Below are 21,285 nucleotides of genomic sequence, written 5' to 3'. Positions count from 1 at the left end.
TGCTTCCGGGACGGATCGGGTAGTGAAAATCAGAAAAATGACTTAGACAGCAAAAAAAGAAACTAAAACCAACAAAAAAAAATTAAGCAGGATGAAGCTAAAACACTAAACCCAAAGGTTGAGCTTAATGCCATAATGTAGGGAAAAAAGGATAAAAAATCTCAAATGACTATTGCTTTAATCTGCTTTAATCTTTTTAAACTTTTTGCATCCATACTATTTTTTTCTTTGCTAAACATCAGTTTAGTATTTTCTATGTGTTCAAATGGAGGCAGTATGGTGGGAATTGCTGTATACAGCATACTAATGTTCACTACCATGAAAGATAGGATCATAATGCGACGTTTGTAATGTGATGGGAGAGAAACACTCGGCTGTTGCAGCAGCTTGTTAAGGATCTGGCAGAAAATAAAGACACTTACATTTCCCATATACTCAGAGAGGAGGTCCTGCAGAGCCTGGCGCACTGAATTGCATTCGGCCACAATGCGTTCCCTGCGGTCGTCACGTGTGCATGAAGAGTCAGCCATGAGAGCAGCTCCGCTGATGATGCTCTCAAGGCGCTCTTCCAGCGATGGACGAAAGCGTTCCTCGCTGAAGCCCACGGGATCCAAAATGATTTGTTTCTGTTAGAAAGAAAAAAATAAGAGAAAATAAGGAAAGATCATTTTAAGGAACATATTCAGCCTCAGTACTACACTTGACTGCATAACCTCAAAACTGAGCATAATTAACATATTAGAAAGTCATAAGGTGGACAAATATTAAGGCACCAACATCTCTATGCTACGCGCTGAATATGGCTAACAAATAATCCAAACAGAAAGAAAAAGCATAAGTTAGCATTCTAATTTGAAGTTGGTGTCATAACTAGATTGAAGCCTAAACGCCAACATGTCCACCCAAGTGAAAATTTAGTAAAATGCACAACTTGGCAAATAGAAGGATATCAGTAAAGATTTTATAATAACTTGTTTAAAGTAGCAGTTTGTGGTTGATTAGCTCCTTGATACGATCCTTCTAAAGAAAACATCTTCTTATACCCTAAAGAGTCAGAAGTATTTTGACAAGGACCTCCAAGTACGAAAACAGATTGTGAAAATTGTTTCCAGACGTTTTTCTTTCCTTTTCAGGACTTTCATTTCATAAAAATCCAATTCTGAAATTTCAGTTCAATTGTAAAACCCATGAAATGTTTTAAAGATGACGCACCAGAGCTGCTGAAAAATATGAAATGCTCCTACCCAACGATATAACACTTAAGTTAATAGAATTCACAGATATGCATCCATTTGCCTAATAGAGACACTCCTATAACCTTGTCTTGCCTCTTTTAGTTCAGCAGGACAAGACGGGTCCAATTAAGTTTGACTTTGCAGGGGCGAGCCTTTTAACAGCCTACAAGTAGTTCTGCTGCTGAAGCATTGAAAAGGCATTAGATCTCACTACAGCTCCGAGTCAAGGCCCTAATGTTTCATGGGTTTTTTGGCAGCTAATGAAAGTAAACCAGCGTCCTCCTGACATCTGGACGACTTCAGATGCTTTGCTGCTACAAAATATTTAGGCTGTTATAATTGTAGTTTGTTTAAGCAGCTCGTCTTCTGTCATAGGACCCGTCCGCTCGGTCTCATCCGACCTCCCCTGCTTGCGTGACACGTCACCATGGTAACAGGCATAGGGAGAGACATGGAGGAGAAAATAGAGGGGAGAGAGAGAGGGGAGTTGACTCATTTGCTAATTTTGACTAGCACTTGAAAGCAGGTTTTAGGGAGGCGATTTTCAGGGAGAAAAAGAACAAAAAAGCACATTTAAGGACTTTTTATTTTGAAAGAATTTTTCTGCTTTCATCTCCACTGATAGAGGACACAAAAAGTCTGATCCAGACTAATTTATTAAATTATTCCACTATTAGAAGACTTTGAAATTTGACTCTGAATAAGCTCCAAACTTTTTTTTTCAGCTTATAAAACATGCTCATATGAAGCTATAATTTGAAGAGAGGTTCTTTATCTAGACATCAGGGCTGCTCAGATGTCTAGCAATTTCCGAAGACTTTTCAGAATGAAATCACACCTTCTTTCCAGGAGATTTAAAATCACTCATCAAGTTTTCCTTCCTCCCACATGTAATTAGAAATGGAGAGAAACAGGTGACCAAAACAGAACAATTTTAGCTTGAGTGCTTTTAGACCAATGACCCATCTGAAGGAAGAAAAAAAAAAAAAGCTAATTGCCTTTTAATTACTAAACCCAACATAGCTAAGGGGGGCCGGTTTAAACAAACATCCTCTTTAGTGCGTAAGCTGTTACTGTGAGTGAAGAACACCAGCTCAGCTGTTTTCTCTCTAAGTAACTTGTTAAAGAAGCCAGGAAGCTCAGAGATGTAAAATGTTTGAAACGCTGTTTAAATTCTTCTCTGATATGTCAAGGATGTCTGCAGTTAATTCAGGCAGCAAGACTGAAACTTTTAGCATGTAACAGAAGGCTTGAACTACTCCTTATCCTCTTCAGCACTCAACCTCTAATGGAAAATGCTGGATTAAAAAAAAAAGTCCTGTCAGGCTTTCTGAAAGCTCAGAATTAAGGTAAGGACGTATATTTTGGAGGAAATGTACTCTGGCCTCTTTTTGCCTCTGCCAAGGATGTTATGCTTTTAGGAGTTTGTGTGTCTGTCTGTCCTTCTGTGTACAAGTTAACTTGAAAAGTTATAAACTGATTTTAATGACATTTTTACCAGAGGTGCGCCTCATGCCGATGAACTATCTATTATATTCTGGTGAGGATCCAGATCATAATCTGGATATTTTTTTAATGATTCTTTAACATTGAGAGATAGTGATTTATGGAGAAAACAAGCAGTTCCCCCATAAACCAGAGGGTGGCAGCAGTGGCTACTAACAGCTTTAGCATTAAAGGTATACTATGCAACCGGTGTTGATTTTCCAGCGAGGCTCCCCCCAGAGGGCGAAAGTAAAAGTGCACTGTCGTAAATATGCTCAGCTGTTCTCCTGGTTTCTCCATCAAGCCAGGCGCGGTTGTTTTGAGCTTAGCAGACAGGCGAACGCAACGAATCACCATGTCTACTGCGGTATGTGACTATTTTGTTCCAATTTTCGAGTTTGAAAATTTAGCATGTTAACTAACCATGATAACTGCACACTGCGCTAGCAACGAGCATGCCTTTCACTGGGGGCGTGTAGCAGTTCTCGCCGTAAAGCAAGACCGACTCTCGCGATGCACGAGACTTCTGAGCCTGTGGGTGCGGGCCGAGGGCTCCTGCAATTGCAAGTGCGGTATTTCCCCTACAGACCAGCAGGTCGGCCGAGAAAACCTTTGTTCGACCTGAAATGACTCATTTAATCATCCAACACGTTATGGAACACATTAACTGAAAAATGTTGCATAGTGTGCCTTTAAGGGCTGTGTATCCTCCCGCAGAAGTGTGTCGCAGTTAGCTTGTCGCAGGTTTGACGCAGATATTTTTGATTTATGCCCAATTTTGGAGCGCGGTCTGCGCCATGTTATTCCACGTGTCCTTGTGTCGATTTGACGAGCTTGTTCGCCGTCTACGTCACCTCATCCATACACCGGGCGAAACATAGTTTACCCGTGAGTGTTCACCAAAGACTGGCCGTGGCGCTGCGTGTTTTGGCTTCAGATGCATACCAACAGACCGTCATACAGAGCTACAAACTAGCGTCCTGCGCTTTGTCTGGGATTGTAACCGAGATGTTCCAGGCATTGTAGACGGCACTACAGCCAGAGCTTCTGCCATTAGGTACCAAACAGGAAATATGCATAGTGTAGAGCAGATGTAGAATTAACCAATCAGAAGCCTCCTTTCTCTCCTCTCTGTGACGGGTTAAATGCGACACACATGCAGAGGACCTGGTTTATGCTCAGAAACCAGGTCGTCTGCACGTTTTAGACTCCATAAGTCATGATCCAGGCCTAAGTCACAATAACAGAAAACATTTGCTGCAGGTTTTCTAGTTTAGGAGGGGGTCTCTGGCCAGTTTAGCACATGAAACCTAAAAATCAATTTCTCTGTTTAAAAAAAAATGTTAAAAACAGCGATTGCCACACTTTGTTCAATGAAGGTTTGTGCTTTTAATAAATGTAAGAATTATAGCCAGAATTATGTGACAAATATATACACATATACACACACACACACACACACACACACACACACATATATATATAGCCGTTATTTCTCTAAAGATGTTTTAACAAAATAATCCCCTTTTATAGATGCATGAGACAGAGCTGCACCAACAGGTTTCCATGTTTTTATATCTGGATAGAATTGTTAAATAAACGACTCCATTATGAATCAAAAATGATGCAGAATGAAAATTAGTGAGGGAGTTTATCATTTTTCCTTTGGCTTAATAATAATAATACAAATTTCAGGGGAAAAACTTTATCAAATACGAACACATGCTTTTGACACTGCTACTTGTCAAATGAATAAATATGTGACTGGATTTACAACAACAGAAGAAAAATAAAAGGTGTTTCTAAAGACCTTTGTGACTTTGGAGCTACAGGATGTCTTTGGAGTTTAACTGAACAATCCTTCTGAATATCTAATGCCCTGCCTGTCAGAGAGGTTAGTGCCACAGAAAATCTAATCATCTCTGTATTTATCTCCATAGGGAGCATCAGGTTGATTAGCTCAATTTTTAAGCCATCAGTTATCTTGATGTTTTGTTTCATGTCAATATTATGAGTAGAGGGTCACATGTTTTATACAACTAATAAATTGGTTGCTGTAATTGTATATCAGGGATTTTTATCTAAAAGAAAAGAAAAGAACAACTCGTATTAGAGAAAAAAAATTGTTTTATGACTGTTTATGAAGGGTTATGTTGTCTGCTTATTGTATAGCGTAATGTAGGTCTTTACATGAAAGGGAATGTTTGTGGCGTTCTCATTGATTTGAAATAGAAGCAAATTAAGAAACGAAGCGGTAGTGACTCAATGGCAGACTCACTTTACCCCACAGCCATGTCCCACATTGTCTGCTCTTCCTGTCCCCATTTCCACCTCCAGTTCAAGCCCCTCAGGGGTTTTGGTCACTTCATAATTTAGTTAGGTTTTCTCTTTTAACTTATTTGAATGTTTTATTCCATTTTATTAACCCAAAGTCTGTAATCTAGGAAACGATTTTCAGATCTGTCCATTAGCCTTTTGGCTAATTCTAGCACATTTGAAGGAATATTTTTAAAGTAAACTGTCCCTGTCAAATAAATACATCTAAATCTTTTTTTAAATAATTTATTAAAATGTTTAACCTGTGGATATAGGATTTAGAAAAGTTTTTTTTTTTAATAACTTCATAAGCCAAGAGGCTGTGACTTGTAAATCACTCATGTGACTTACATCAAAATTGTTGAGGGCGTAGGCGAGCTCTCCTGCCCCTCCTGGCTGATTCAGGGCTGACTCTTCGGTGGCGGTGGCCTGGGCGGCGTTGGAGATTCCAGAAACGGCGTGCTGCAGCTGCTTGTAGATCAGGTCACGGTTAGCCTTGTAGGCTGCCACGTCAGGGTGCTGCAGGCAGGCACAGGATGCCGTGTACAGCATAGGGACGTTCCTTTGCAGCACCCCCCGTGCTGCAGCCATTTGGTCCTTATGATGGACGTCTTTTAGCTCCTAGGAGGGTGAAATGGAAAAAAGGATGAAACTGGAGATAAAGTGAAAGCTGGAACACTTACCGGGATGATGTAGTTTCAGTTTAAAATGGGCCTGTCGTGCCCTGATGGAGACACTAAGAGTTGTAATAAATGACCTAGATTTTTTTTCTGTTCCCTGTGGTAATACAACAGTCATAATCAGGCCATTATAAAGTGCCTTTGAAATCTAATGTGTTGCTATTTAGATTTTAGAACTGCACTGAGATTCTACAGCCATGGGAAACGAAAGCACAAGCGAGATATTAAAACAAAGAAAAGACTTTCACATTGAAAATGAGGGCCTTGTCCTCCTATATTACTGATCACTGCTAAGCTCCTTCACTTTTATGCAGCCTATCCTTCCATTTAAAACTCTGTGCTCATCATCAGGTGACTTATTATTTAAACAAGCCAAATAAGATAATGTTATGCCAGTTACCCCAGTAAAAGATAATTTTCTTCATTTAATATATTTAAGATAAAAAAAAAAAACATGTATACTTCGAAAGAACAAAGCAGAAATGAAATGCTACCTTAAACAATGACATTGGCCCTTTGGGTGCAGCCATTTAGATGTGAAAAATATTCATTTTCTCTCAGCCAGTGTTTATGAACTTTGGAAAATTGGTACAAACTGTTTTTCTGTAATCCTCCACTTCTAAGGAAGACAAATTATTTTTGCTTCACATCATGCAAATGACAAATGTTTGCTCATCTAAATACTTCCTGTTTGTCATGGTGCTGTAGAACAAGTGCATAAAACAATTAAGCACATTAATTCAAATTAGGCTAATTTAACTTGCACTGGGAAGGAGAATAGGACAAGAACTGAAAGTATCCTTTACTCAAATAATAAAATAGTATTTGTTTTGTTTATGTGAATTTTTTTTTGTGATCATTCAGTACGAGAGATTTTGACCTCATATGGACCATCAGACCCCAAACAAACAGCTCCATTAAATTCAGGCTTTTCTGTTAATCACAGCTCTTGGCTACTTCACATTACCTGCTGTCTCTTGGCAGCCATCATGTTCAGCTTGTCCACCTCTGGTTTCAAGGCCTTATACTGGATTCCTAACTCTTGCTCTGTTCCAGCATTTCGCACCTTCAGCAGATTGTCCTCCACCTTAACCAAAGAGGGAAAAAAAATCAGTTTTAAGCAATAATGCAGCAGACTATGGTTTACATTTAAATAAAACAATCCATCCATTTTCTGTCGCGCTTTATCCCAGCTGGAGTCACGACGGGTGCTAGTGCCCATTTACAGCTGCGGCGGGGTCCATCCTGGACAGGTCACCAGACCATTGCACGGCAACAGAGAGACAAACAGGACAAACAACCATTCACACACAGACGCACACCTAAGGAGAATTTAGAGAAGCCAATGAGCCTAACAGTCATATTTTTGGACGGTGGGAGGAAGCTGGAATACCCAGAGAGAACCCACGCATGCATGGAGAACCTGCAAACTCCCTGCAGAAAGACTCCGGGCTGGGAATCAAACCTTTATGCTACAAGGCAGCAGTGCTACCCACTTCTCCACTGAGCAGCCATTAATAAAAAAAATGTTGTCTTTTCAAACAGCTACATTTAATCCTCTCTTATTATTACAGTCCTAAAACAATTTCTTTATTTCAAAGTAAACCACTATGGATCATTACAATTTGGAGGATTTATTTCTTAGTTTTAATTTTCAAAACTTATAATAGGCCTTTATAAGACCAGTAATTGAGAGTCATTGTTACACTAATTGTCCGAGTAAAAAGAACACATAAAACGCACATAAAAAAGCAATTCAGAAATATACTTTGAAAACAGATCAATCAAAAAAAAATTTATTTTATAATTTGTATTTTTATTTCTGATTTAATTATTTTCTTTAACTTGTATTAGAGTTTGTGTTTTTTTCAAATTTCTGTTCTCCAGATTGAGTTTTACGAATTACATTTGTTTTAAATTGCGTTTCACCAATAGAAATGCACCTTTGCTCTAAAGAGAATATGATGTGTAATTCAACTTGAAAAAGACGCAATGTCTAAAACTTAATCTCAAAGGCAAAATTAAAAATAAAAAAAATCTGTTGACAATTTAATGTTAAAATATAAACAACAATTTTAAATAAAAAAAGAAATCCTAGAAATCAAAGCTACTCTCAAAACCTTTTTTTAACAAAACATCTTTCAGTTCCTTTTATATATATTTTTTTCCCCATATTTCCTTTTGTAAAAAATTTTCTTTGCTTTCAACAAAAGTAGAACAAGGTCATTCTGCATACAGTCAGCCATTTTGAGTCACCTCAAAAGATTCTTTTTAGATTTCTGACACACACGTATCCAACACCCAATAAATGGTTTTTAACAGGCACCACAGAACTTGACATAATGAAGATCGGGTTTACAGCTAGTGTTGCACCTGGCTGTGCAGTATCGGCCGATACCATCTCTTTGAAATTGATGTTTGTATTTATGAAGAACTGCATAGTACTTGGATGTAAAATGATTACCATCATGGCTTTGTCAAGCTGCTGCCTACCTTTGTGAAGCAGGAAAAAGACTAATACGAAGTGAATCCAGTAGAACTTTTTATTGTCTACCTGGAATGGGTGACAATAGTTGAATAAACTTTTGACTCTCAAAATGGTATCTGTGTCCTATTTGTTGGTACTTGCCGTTACCGATACCACCCTTTTAGTGCTGGATTGGGGCCTCGCCCGATACTGGTATCAGTCCAACACTAGTTACAGCTCTGCTTCACCGCCGTATGTAAACCTTGCAGGTGAGGAGCTCCAAACTAGTACTAGAGTTGGAAACACTAGACCAGGGGTCTGCAACCTGCGGCTCCAGAGCCACATACGGCTCTTTGGACCCCCTACAGCGGCTCTTAATATTGGCTAAAATGTATATAAAGAGCTAAATAATGTACTAGTCTTAAATGTTTTCTTAAACACAAGATGGAAATAAACACAAGATGGAAAATAATGACATTAAAAGAACCAGAAGTATGTTTTTGGAACCATTTTTCTTTGAATTAAGATTGGAATTTATGTGTTCAATATTATTTTAAAACCTAAAAATACATCATTTGTTGGCAACTAATTTCCCATATGAGATATAAAAAAAAAAAAGGCTTTTTTTTTATTTTATTTTTTTTAAGTCAGGTTATATTTTGAAGCCCTAAACAACTTTTACATGCTTCATTATAAATTCAGAACACCGCCAAACTAAAGCTGCAAACTAAACAGTGAAGCTGGAACTTTCCTGCCGACAGGGAGAATGAAGAGGCACTGCAAGCACCATTCATCAGATTCACCTCCAATAAAATATAAATAAAAAGAACTAACATTTATGTAAAAATGAATAAATAAAAGAAACATGCTTGGTTTAAAAATAATCTTACCAGTTTAAGTTGCACCAGCAGTTTATAGACATCAGACATGTCTGCCAGAACCAACAAATGTGTGACGGCGGACAGAAGAGCCCGGGCTGCTCGCACCATATTGCCTCTCTTCACAGAGGAACAGGGGTCTTCTGCAAATTCTCCAGAGGCCAGTCGCATTGATTCACCTGAGTAAAAAAAGAAGGTAGAGCAAAAATATCTTAATTTCACACATTAAAGTTGGTTCTTGTTTAATCACTGGTGATATTTGGGTTAGTATACATGAAGAAGACCATCAGGATAGAGGTAGAAAAAGGTAATTTATATTCCTTTTAATTGAAATAAAAAGTGTGCGGTTCATTACGAGTAAAGTGCACTAAACAGCATTTATTGTGTCTAGTATCAGCTTGTTGCTGTAGCAGTGATCATCTGCAGGTCAAGACATGTTTGAAATCAGTCACAGTCTATTCTTCACAACATGTTTACTGCGTCAAAAGTCATTAGAGAAAGAGGAGTGCGCAGGAACAGCGGCGGTCTGACGCATCTTTCTGCTCAGCAAAGGTCAGCACATGTCGCTCAGCGTTCCTTCTTCCCAATGAAGGAAAATATGGAGGTCAAAACCACAACAATGGCTCACTGTCTGGTTTTCCCAGCATTGTGCGTTGGGCTCACGTTGGACGGGTCTGCACAGCTGACTTGGCACACAAATTGCCTTTTTAGCCTCAAATCATGAACAAGACAGCAAAGCTGTCCTTTACTTCACTGAAAGCGACAGGCAAAATTATTATATAAAAGGTCTAAAAACAACACTGCTGTATTCCAGAGACAAAAGAGACAGGTATTTATCTTATTTATTTCCTGTAATGCAGTACGGATCTAAATGGACATTTTATTCCACAGAAGGTGTGCTGTAGATATGGAACAAATCGTGCTTTGCCATGTTTCATTTGTGCTCGTCTTTTATGATCTGGATAACTTATTCGTCTGAGATGATAGGTGTACTGTGTGAGCAGGCAAACAACCTTTTAAAATATTAAATCTGTTATATTCCTTTCAAGGGTTACGGAGAGCTTCATGACAAATTATTCTACAATCCTTTAAAGAATTATGATTAAAAATCTACATGAGATTAAATCTAATACCTTGATTTAATTTGCCAACTTATTTTAAGTTAGCTTTAGTTACCTAAAACTATCTAATCTAAGGTTAGCATTTTCTGGCTCATTATGAGATTACAGCATTTTAACCCTTTTCATTTTAACGTTGCATTATTGCATAATGTAACTTAGACGTCCAAAGTCAATCATCATTTGGCATATTAATCGTTTTAAATAATGTACCCCGTATAATTTTGTTGTTTCTTCGATTTGCTTCGTAGAGTTTGTGATTCATGCATGTTTAAAATAACAGTGAGAATTAAAAATGGAAGCCAGTGACTTATTTTCTAGTGGAAACACGCATATCTTTATTTTTAAAAATGCAGCCCGACTTTGACCTGATCCGTGCAGCTCCTACATCTTTTCCTGGATGAAACTTGTAATCATGAAATGCAGTCGCCCAAAAGACATAAAAAACATCGATGATAGCTGCAAATGGTGTGGCTTTAGACCCCTCAATGTTGAAGAGGAGGTCAAACACGGTTTCTTGATTTTAGTTTTCTTCTTTGAAGTGCAGATAAAACTGAAACAAGCCACAAAACAAACTTTTCTTTGCTGCAGAACAGAGGTGCCAGCTAATTAAGGTGTTTACATTCCAGCTGTCTTCACAGAAATAAGACTGGGTTTTCTAAGACAAGAAATGTCTTCAAGACAAAAATAAAAAAAGACACTTCTGAGTAGGATGAAAAAAGCTAACATATGAGTAGTAGAGCAAAAAGCCATTAAATCAGTCCAATTCCACCTTTTAAGACAACTAGTGACCTACATTGAGTCAATTCTAGACGGAAACCTCTGGAAAAGCATAAATTAAATAGCTGCACAAATTCATCTGCCTCTGCCTATGTTGCCAAGACAATAAGAAGCTTCGAGGCCAAAGAACAAACCAGCAGAAAACTGAATACCAGAACCTAATTATCAGTCTAAAACTGCACCTGGTTCATCCATCGTCTGTTTTGTCACATAAATTATTTTCTTCAAAGCTCAACATGTTCCATCTTTGCAGGTCAAGTCAATGTAAAAGTTTGAGGCCAAGGTCAAAAAAGCCCCTTTGAAAAGATTCTAGAAAAGCTTTTCAAGTTATATTAAAGTTTACTGATGAGCCGTTGAAAACTGGGTTACTAAACTTTTTAAATGAAAAAAAAATTCTTTTAAATACACTATTCATCACCAAAAAAAAAATTAGGGAAATTCAAAATAAGGAAACATGTCCAATTAAATGTAAACCGATATATTTTTGTCTTCACTATGTCCAATAAATAATATTTTGAGACTGTTTCTTAATGTAGGGCTTTGCTTTGATCTGCCATGTCTTTTGAAAATGGGATTCTTCAAAATCCAAGTTCAAAGATGAAAAGAGATAAAGAAAAAAACTAAAAAAGATCAGGTTTTGCTCTCATCCAACCTGAATAAATCACCAACACATTTCAACACGCCATAGAAAAACAGATTTAATCACCTTTGTGCTTCTTTTACCTTCACGTTAATAAACCTCTGACCCTTAAATGGACAACTATGATTCTTCCCTCAGTAATAACTTCCACACCAAAGAGGGTTATAATTATGACAATTATGATAAATTGGGAAAAGGGTTGCATTTTTGCAACCAGTTAAGATACATCAAGATGAGAATAAAATAATTTCTGTCCATTCAGATACGACAGAATTTCATTTTAATACAATTTAGCTTTTCTTAAAAAAATAACCTAAGCTAAAGAATATTACCGTCCGCCTTAGCGGGACTGATGCTGTGTTATCGCAGCATGAAAATTACATTAACATCACTTTTTAGCCTGAACTCACATAAAAGGAACATATCTAAAAGCTACAGATGAAAAAGGATCAAACCAACAGAAGGTTGTGGTCGTGTTACAGAACGAGCATGTTACCTATAGAGGCCATTTCTGTTAGAAATTGGCTTACAGGCATCACAGTGTCATCCACACTGAGGAGGGCACACAGCAGGCAGCTGAGTTTCCAGCCGAGGGTCTGATGCAAATAAGGCCTTGTAGCAGAAGGAGAGCGGAAACGTGTTCCAATAATCTCATCTCCATCACATCCAGTCATTCTTCCACCATCTTGCCCCCCCCCAGCATCGGCTGCTACGTTCCCGTTTAAAAGTAGAACCCTCCTGTACTTAAATACTGAAATACTTTCCCTCCAAGCAGATTTCAGTCAGATATTCTCCTCTGCAACATGTGTACACAGCGTACATATAAGCAAAACATCCTTCTAGTCAACCAATGAGGATCATTAAGGGTTGTTTTTTAAATTCATTCTGTATTATTTAGTACATTTGTCCATTTTCACCAATATATTCATTTTTTTTTTCAACTTCCCTGGGTCGAGCTTATGCTGCTTCATTTTTCTATTTATCAACAGCGCTGTATCATGTTTAATGGATGTGGGTTTGAGTTATTTTTTAAGCTTCTGCCAGTAAAAGGGTCTTATATCTCTAGTTAACTTAAACCAAAACTATAATAAGCAGCCAAGCAGAGTGAGAAATTGTGGGGAGTTGTGAGCCATATAGGCAGCCTGACTGGTTCACAGCTGTCAATCATAATCACCACAATAAACTTCTGCTGCAGAGAAAATAACCTAGCAGGAAGTGAAACAGAAAAGTCCACAGATAGAATCAGCTAAATTTAATTTTAATTTACCAATACAAAAGATTTACCAGCTGTGTTTAAAGCAACATTGTCCTGAAAGCTGTTATACCTTAATAATATTACTGCTGAATCCTCCATCTCTATAGGTACAATTCAATCATCATAAGATGCCAATTAGTAGCCATCAAAAAAAAATTAAACAATAATTATGACATTATCTGTTGGTTATAAGCTGCATACAAACCATTTTATCAAACCAAAACATGCATATAATGAGTTCTGGCAAGTCGACAAGGCAATATGCAGCTGCAAAGATATTTCTAAAGCAGATCTGCTCAAACCGATTCACCCACATTACTCCTACACCTTCAACTCAGTTTGTGCAACTAACCAACAACATAGACCTCAAAAAGCAAAGTCTGCCCCTTAGGCTGTCCCTCCCCCCCACACCCGCAACGAAGAAAATCAATAAGGCCATTTTCGGAAGGTAGATAGAGATCAGTGCTCCTTTAATAAACTTTCATCTATCTAACACTTATCTGCGGCCGGCTGTGTGACGATGAAATGATTAAAATGTAAGTCACACAATAAGCCTCTCAAACAGAAGGACGGCAAAGAGACAGGTGGGAAGGGCAAGAGGGAGAGCAAGGACACGTATAGGAAGAAACCGCTGAGTAAAGAAAACCTCCCATGACAATAGATGTGTACATCATCAGCTCTACTCTAATGTAACATGAATGTTAAAATAAAGGCTGTGTAAAATATCCAAACCACTTAAAATGGAAGGAGGGAGAAAAAAACCTTGTTTAACTATTTGGAAATGTATGCTTAATAGTCATCCATTTTTTTTTTTTATAACTCATAATAATCCTATTTTAAAATCAGTTGGTGGGCTAAAAATGGCTAGAATCCAAGGTGGTGCTGCCCTGGTCAATGGCTGCATTATCAGTCCAAACACGCTCCACTGAGCAGCGTGGCATAGCTGACAGCCGGGCCTGGGCACCGGCAAACAAAAGGCAGTGAATTCCAGCCCAGTGACAGCTCACCCAAACTACACTAACATTCCTGGGCACAGCGCAGCCTTTCCAGCTACAACACAGAGCTGAACTTGAGCAGAGGAGATCCGGGAAGAAAAAAACGGCGTGACACGGATGTCGCGTCACAGGGTGATAACAGCCCACCCTCAAGTTAAAGCTCCCCATCCAAACAGGCAAATTAATCTCGCCTCTGAAAGATGTTGGGAGTAAAGGATCACTAAAAAAAAAAAAAGCAGGGGGAGAAAAAAAAACTCTTTATTTCGCTGGCTGGTTAGCCGGTTCTCAGCTTTTGTCTGGAGACATAAAATTAAATTGGAAGTAGAAGCTGAGTGGGAGGACTCCTGCCCACACAGGAGGATACAAACATTTAAATAAATCTACAGTCAGAAGCAGCAGGAAACTATGCTCTTTTATCACTACATGCCCCACACCACTCTGATCTCTGTGGCAACAGCTTAAAGGGAGGCTTTTTAATTAAAAAGCAGAAACAGCAGCAGAAAGTGTATTTGTCAGATCTTCCTCCGTTGAACAAGGAGAAGAAACTTTTAAAAACCGACTGGTAGGTAAATCTTTACCATTATCACCGTTTAACTCCAGGGAGCAAATATTTCTCAGCAATCATCCACATTAGTTTGTTAAAATGAAAAATCAAACACGTTTCTGCTCCTGAACACGGTAGGTGTGAAATGGGTAAAAAGTGCTTTGTAATGTGCCTGTAAATATTGTCAGTGTTGGCAATAAAAAGGTGTTAAGTTTACAAAGTGAAACAGCTATTGAAGCCAAAGTCTGACTAGAGCGCCAATCAAAGCCTTTTTTTCTTTTAATAATCAGTTACTAGACCCTTGCTAAGCTAAGCTCTCAATAACAGGTATCTGTGTACTCCAGGCAGTAGTCTAGTTGTAAAAAAAAAAAAAAAAAAAGAAGAGGGATGGCAGAATTTTTTTGGAAGCCTCCATAGCCTGATTAATATAGTCTATTAACCTAAAGCAATATGCTTGGTATGATTGTTACATGCCAGGTAGACTGTTCATTGACCTTGGCCAAGGCACCTTACACTTACCTTATCACTGCCCCTACAGAGTTAGCATGGCTATCACTGCCCCTACAGAGTTAGCATGGCTATCACTGCCCCTACAGAGTTAGCATGGCTATCACTGCCCCTACAGAGTTACCATGGCTTAGTGCTTAGTGTGAGGGATTGCCTTTGATTCGATGCAATCAACTGTTTTTCCTTAGATAGAAAACTTTGAATCAATTTGACTGGATGATCTGAACTGCCTTGAGATGACGTGTTGTAAATTTGATGCTATAGAGATAAACCGAACTGAAAAACATTTAATTGACATACTGTACCGTATGTAGACTGTACCTTGCTTGCGGACATCCTCCACTGCAGCGGTGAGTTCATCCTTAAGGAACTGACTTTCCTTTGCGATCTTTTCTCCCTTCTCAAGGAAGTTCTGAGTGGCGTTCTCGACTGAGGCAGCCAAAACGTGAGCCTTCTTAGAGCGTCCCTTCTTCTTGTTAGATGGTCCTTTATTGCTGGAGTTTACCAACGTGGTGACCTAACATTTAAAGAACTACATGTCATATTCATGTCTAAAACAGCATATTTTCTAATGCTAGCACTGGAAGCAAAAAAATGCAGGTACTGCTTCATTTTTGATGCTTGTACAAGTTTAGTTCCACCACGCAGCTGAAGCATCTTTGCTGCTTTAGCTGGGTGGTCAAAAACTGGGTCTGATGCGTGTTGGGTGGAGCTACCCTATCCGTTAGCTGACAATGTTGGGTCACTAACAATGACTGATAAACATGAGAGAGTCGCTTGGCTTATTGTAATGAATAATGCAATGTTCAGACCGCAAAGGCTGGAAGAGGTAGCAAAGGTTCTGCTCCCTAATTTTTTATGTTTGTCCACGTTAAGGTCAGACATCCAGTAAAGTGTGTCCAGATGCGTCTGATGCTCTATGTTCAATGGTAGAGAGCGAATTTGCTATATTTGCTGTGATCAGTGGGTAAAAAGTAGTTTTAATATGTTTTTAAGTTATAAAGTCCGCCTTAAAACTTCATCTGTGCAGTCTGTGTACCGCCGGTGTACGGGGGTCTGAGCGGTTGTACTGCGGTGTGCTGTCCTTGGAAATCCTGCTCACGGGCAGCATCTGGGCCGGTTGCCTCTTTGCGGTTTTTGGCTACTGTTCGCAGTGGCTGGAAGGCCTTTTCCGTGTACGTAATCCAAACTGCAGGCCCCAGACTAATAAAAGCAAACATATTTTGCCAGCAGGTTTCGACATTTTGAGTTCATTTAGGTATTAATAAACTGTTTCAGTGGGGTGATCATAGCGTTCTGCATCAGCAGTTCTGTGTCCGTCTCCCTGCCAGCTCCCAGACAAGCTTCTCTGATTGGTTGTTGTGGCAGCGTCGAGCAGCAAAAGCTCAATTTTTCCTGCTTTCGCAGCACGTCACGCTCGTCAGATGCTCAGAAGCTCGTGATGCGCTGCTCCTGCAACTGGAAATGCGCTGCAGGACCTTTTGATCCATCGTATCTGCATGTAAACTAGCTGCTTCCACTGCCTCTAGCATGTGCGGTCTGAACGTAACGTAATATTACGAATTACAGTTTCCATCCATTTTAACATTCTTCTTTTGCAAACTGATTTTTGGTTTATTTCATTAAAAAAGTGAAAATAAAGACGTGATCCATGTTTGCATTACCTGGGTAACAAGGGGCTCCAGTAGGCGCTCCACTGCCAGAGTACGGATCTCCAGGCTCTTTGGGTCCCATTTGAAGTTGATGTTGGGTGTGTTGATGCTAGTCATCTTGTTTGGTTCTATGGATTAAAAACAAATAAATAGGAAAAACTTTTAACTTGCAACCACACACAAATATAAATATGCTGAAAGAAAACTAGAAGCATTTTCCTTTGAATCTACAGAAAGCATCTCGTCACACTCTTCTTTAAGCCATGAGGATGACTAGTCTATTAAACAGTATAGTTTTGTCTAACATCCGTATACTGTAGGCCCAGTGCTGATGAAATCCCAGATATCCTTTTCACAGTCAACCTTTGCCAACCTCCTTCAGCAGAGGCATTTAATCTCGGTTTGAAATCCTGGAGGGTTTTTTTCTCTCTTTCCCACAGAGAGGTTGCATAATGGTTCTTCAACAGCTTGCAGCAAGAATGCAAACATGGATACAGGCGGATTACATGAGCCACAGCAAGCGTTAGATCAACACCGATACCAGCAGAGACAAACACATAGTTAATGTGAACGCTCATTATCCAGGTGCTGTCTGATTGATTACGCATGACCTTAAGTGCTGAATTTAGTGCATCATGTAAGGCCATATATGCAGATTAAATAATATAAACATGCAATTATCATGGGATGTTAATTAGCCTTGTACTAAACATTGCCTTTGCTGATTTAACTCAAGATTAAAATGGCTGCACTGATATCCGAATCCCTAAATAGCTGGAAAATGAAAGTTGTGTCAGATGCAGCCCATGATATTGTTTTTCATATTTACTTTAGAAAAAGTTTAACACCGTATGTTGTTATCAAACGAACAATTGCAGTTTTTTATTAATCTAGAATTTAAATGCTGACATAATAGGTTATTCAGGGCCATTCAAAATCCAGTCTGACCCAGTTAATAAACTTATATTGTATGGCAAACAATTCAGATGCGTTAAGGTTTTGAAATTAGGTCTTAAACAGTGACCTCATATTGTGAAAATCTTTTCAGAAAGCACTCAAAGAGTCCAACACACAAAGTGTTCAAAAATATTTTTGCTCCCTTTTTATCCAACAGACAACACCTCTTCCCTTGGAGGAGGACAGTCAAGGGCTGCACACAATAACTTTTCATTTTTCTTTTCAGACACTCACTGCGACTCCATTGATTAACCTTCAAACATGGGCAGGGAAAGATAAACAGCAAACCCCTCGAAGGCTTAGAGCAAAACTAAAATGTTGGTCAACTGTAATGTGGGAACAATGTTATAAGCAGCTCATAACCTACATTTCTTTTTTTAAACACAAGATCCATTAACAAAAGAAAACAATGTGGGATTTGGAGGCATGAGTGTTAATGGATCTTTGCACTGATATAATAGGGTATTTCACTAACCAGTTTCTGGTTATTAAATTGGGCTATGTAAAATTAGTTCGATTTTCTATCATTTTACATCATTTGACCCTCTTTTGAGGCTTTCTCTTGTGTTTTTGTTTGAAGGAATGTGGTGCATGGACACATTTTTAACCGCATGAATAATATGGTGTTCAACTATCCCTGCGGATAAATGTCTGAATACCTCAACCTGACTTTATCAAGCCTGTTTTAAACAACCTGCTGTGCTTATAAATGCATCACAGCCCTAATCAGCTGATCTCTCATCAGCACCAGCAGAGCTGGAAAGACGGGAGCTGAACAGAGCTTTTAGAGCAAGATTCATTAACAGCATCTAGTGACGTTAAAAGACAGACAGTGTTAAAGAACTGAGTCGGAAATAACATTTATGGATGCGGCGGAAAACAATCGACTGTGAGCACAGTTGTGAGCAGCACATTGACCTACTTAAACTGAAAATAAACCGCAGGAAGATAAGAAACATCCAGCGTCTGTGATTCCAATGCTAATTCTACATTTCGTTTTTAAAGTGCTGTGTTGTAAAGTTTTATAATTGAGCAATTAAAAAGGAAGCCTGCTCATAGTTCCTGATGAAAGTGGTTCTTTCCTCTGGCCAAACGAGTCTGAAGCTGCGTCAGCGCCAGTGTTTGGTATTAAAAGCTATGTCTGTGCCTCAGCAAAAACAAAATAGTGCCGTTTACTGGAAAAAAAAAAGCCACTAGAAACACTTTTTAAGGAGCTGTAGACCAACAAGCAATACAAATATCTTTAATAGCTTCAAATCAATTTCCTCCTGTATATTCTGATTTCACCCGACACAATGACTAAATTTAAGTAGGTAATTATTCCTTATCCCTGTGCAAGGGGAAACTATCAATACTTAAAAGCAGTATCCAGATACCATACTAATATGACATGGTATCTGTAGTAAAACTAGCTGTTTGCATGTCTTTGCTATTATTATTTTAGATTTCTAGATTTACAGAATAGAACCTCAACCGATTTTTTTATATATATATTTGGGTTATTTATTCTAAATGCATTTGTACAGTTATTTAACTGATTGAATCTGTGATTCTGATTTTTGAGGTTAAAAGGTGAGTTTCTCATGGTCATAAATATGTTTTTATACCTTTATGTGGCATATTTCATTCCCATGGTATCAGGTGTCAAATATTTTTCTGGAAATCAGTATTGAGTGGGAATTGAGTGGGAAACCTGGATGACTGAGAACCTTCATCAGCATATTGAGTGGGAAGTTTTAGTGTTGCGACAACACTACTCATTGATACTTCTGTTTGTAAAACAGTTTTCCTCTAGTGTAATCCTTAGGAGAAAAGTTTAAAATAAAAGTAGATTGACTTGAAGATTTTTTTACTTTTACAGACAGCCCAACTGTGGTTCGGGGAAAAAAATGTGTGAATGGCCTATACATATATATAAACTACTACACTAGTAGTGTGTGTATATATATATATATATATATGCCATTGTTATTAAGTGTGAACCTACTTTGATAGGAATAAAACAAAAAGTAAACAATGTGAATAGTCTGATTTTTTTTCCCCTTAACCTATATAACTGCAGTTCGGCTGGTTATTCTTGTAACAGTTGTTTTTAAATGTTAAACTCTGTCCCTTATTTTTAAAAATGACTTCCAGTGTGGCCAACAGGTAAGAAATAAAAACAATGTGAGCACAGATTCCCCCAAAAAACATGAGTGAACCGGTAGGATTTGAAAAAACGGCCGTGATTTGAATCCAAAACACGACAGAGGCTGATCTAACATGTTTACCCAATCCACTAGGGTGGGGCACCTACGCTCTAAAGGTAAACTTAAAAGTGTAAAAATGAAACAAAAACTTTTAAGACACCAACATATGTGTATGTCAGATATTAGCTGACATTATATAGAATTAAAAATAAAAAAAACAGCAAAGATGTGTGAATACTTGTCGACCAAACCCAGCTCAGCTAACCTCAGGTACTGTTACTTTAAACAACCAGGTTACACCTGTTGCCCTGAGAAGCTCGATAAAACTAAAGTTTTGTTCCATCCTGTTGAATATACATTAGTTTACAGTGTTAAAGAAACACAGCTGTGTGAGTAAACATAAATGAGGAAGTAGAACAAATCTCAGCAAGTTGGTACTTCTACATTTTAGCCAAATTAGCTTGACGCCGCTACCTGCTGTAGCAGCAGCTATTGCTAACGTTAGCCGATTAACAACAAACACCAACGTTAACCGTTACGTTAAAAAAAATAAAACCATCTTTTACGCTTTAAGCTGTCATATTATAGTTTAACACAATTCAAAAAATAACAATGGAATGTAGAGAGACGAACCGCGTTTAACTCTTGGAAAACAAACCGCTTGATAAACTGGGAGTTTAAAAGTTCAAAATGGAGGAATGGGAAGTATGGAATTTCCTCGCCCTTAAAAGTTTTCCTCACCTCAAAGAGTTCTGCTGCGCTCTCCTCCCGAAAACTAGAGTCCTTTCCTCTGGACCGCTTTCTAAAAATGTTAGCGAGCGTTTGAAAAAGTTAGAAGCGCTTTACTGAACAGAGAGTTTCGGTTACAACCGTTTCGATTAGATGGACTATTGCTCAACAATGGAGGAGACTAAGAGGAGGAGGGAGGGGGGCCGGAGGGAGGGGGCGGTGACCGAGAGCTTCCTGGCAGTGAGGCAGGGCGGCCACACGCCACAGCAGGCCCGGTGAGCACCGAGGGGTTCTAGGCGTGGCCCCTAACGCACGCGGCCATATAAGGCTTAATTAGTGCTTTCCTAGTAAGTCCCAGTTTTACCCGTTAACAGCTGAGTTTAAAGAGGAAGTTTTTGCGTTCGAAGCTCAGAGAGAAACACAGGAAAGTCAGATAGTGGGATTGTTTATGGTTTCCTTTCCTAGACTTTCCAAAAGGAGTTTATAAAAACAACAATCCACTGGAATTTGTTTCCAAGTTTGAAGACGTTTCTCTTCCCATCCGGGAAGCTTTTTCTTTAATAACAAAAAAAAAAGAAAGAAATAATATAGATGACTCTTATGGAAGAGGATTAGGGCGACTGAAAAAATAAAAAAAAAGTTATCTGATTAAATATTATTTCAGTTTAATATGGGAAAAAGTCAGAATTCTGACTTTTTTCTCAGAATTTAGATGTTCTTTTTAAGAATTCTGACTTTAATCTCAGAATTCTGACTTTTTTTCTCAGAAATTTTAGTTTAATCTCAGAATTCAGATTTTTTTTTCTCAGAATTCTGAAATTAATCTCAGAATTCTGATTTTCTTTCCGAGAATTCTGA

At 38.4% G+C, this 21,285-nt stretch overlaps 1 protein-coding gene across 1 annotated transcript in view; it reads right to left on the bottom strand.

Annotated features, from left to right (window-relative positions):
• ctnna1 (catenin alpha 1) overlaps positions 1-20,624 on the bottom strand; it is a 100,254-nt gene extending 79,630 nt beyond the window's left edge. The window contains exons 1-7 of the mRNA XM_015377159.1: positions 20,440-20,624; positions 16,565-16,680; positions 15,222-15,417; positions 9,074-9,240; positions 6,684-6,803; positions 5,388-5,657; positions 423-626 (exon numbers count right to left, since the gene is read on the bottom strand). Coding sequence (XP_015232645.1) covers positions 423-626; positions 5,388-5,657; positions 6,684-6,803; positions 9,074-9,240; positions 15,222-15,417; positions 16,565-16,669 — 1,062 coding nt within the window. The 5' untranslated portion in view covers positions 16,670-16,680; positions 20,440-20,624. The remainder of the gene's footprint in view (positions 1-422; positions 627-5,387; positions 5,658-6,683; positions 6,804-9,073; positions 9,241-15,221; positions 15,418-16,564; positions 16,681-20,439) is intronic.
• Positions 20,625-21,285: the final 661 nt, after the last annotated feature.

Source organism: Cyprinodon variegatus, unplaced genomic scaffold (genome assembly GCF_000732505.1).
Source record: "Cyprinodon variegatus isolate N-32 unplaced genomic scaffold, C_variegatus-1.0 Scaffold8, whole genome shotgun sequence".
Lineage (NCBI taxonomy): Eukaryota > Metazoa > Chordata > Actinopteri > Cyprinodontiformes > Cyprinodontidae > Cyprinodon > Cyprinodon variegatus.
Note: the sequence above shows the minus strand (reverse complement) of the source record. Positions and strands in the feature narration are given on the sequence as shown.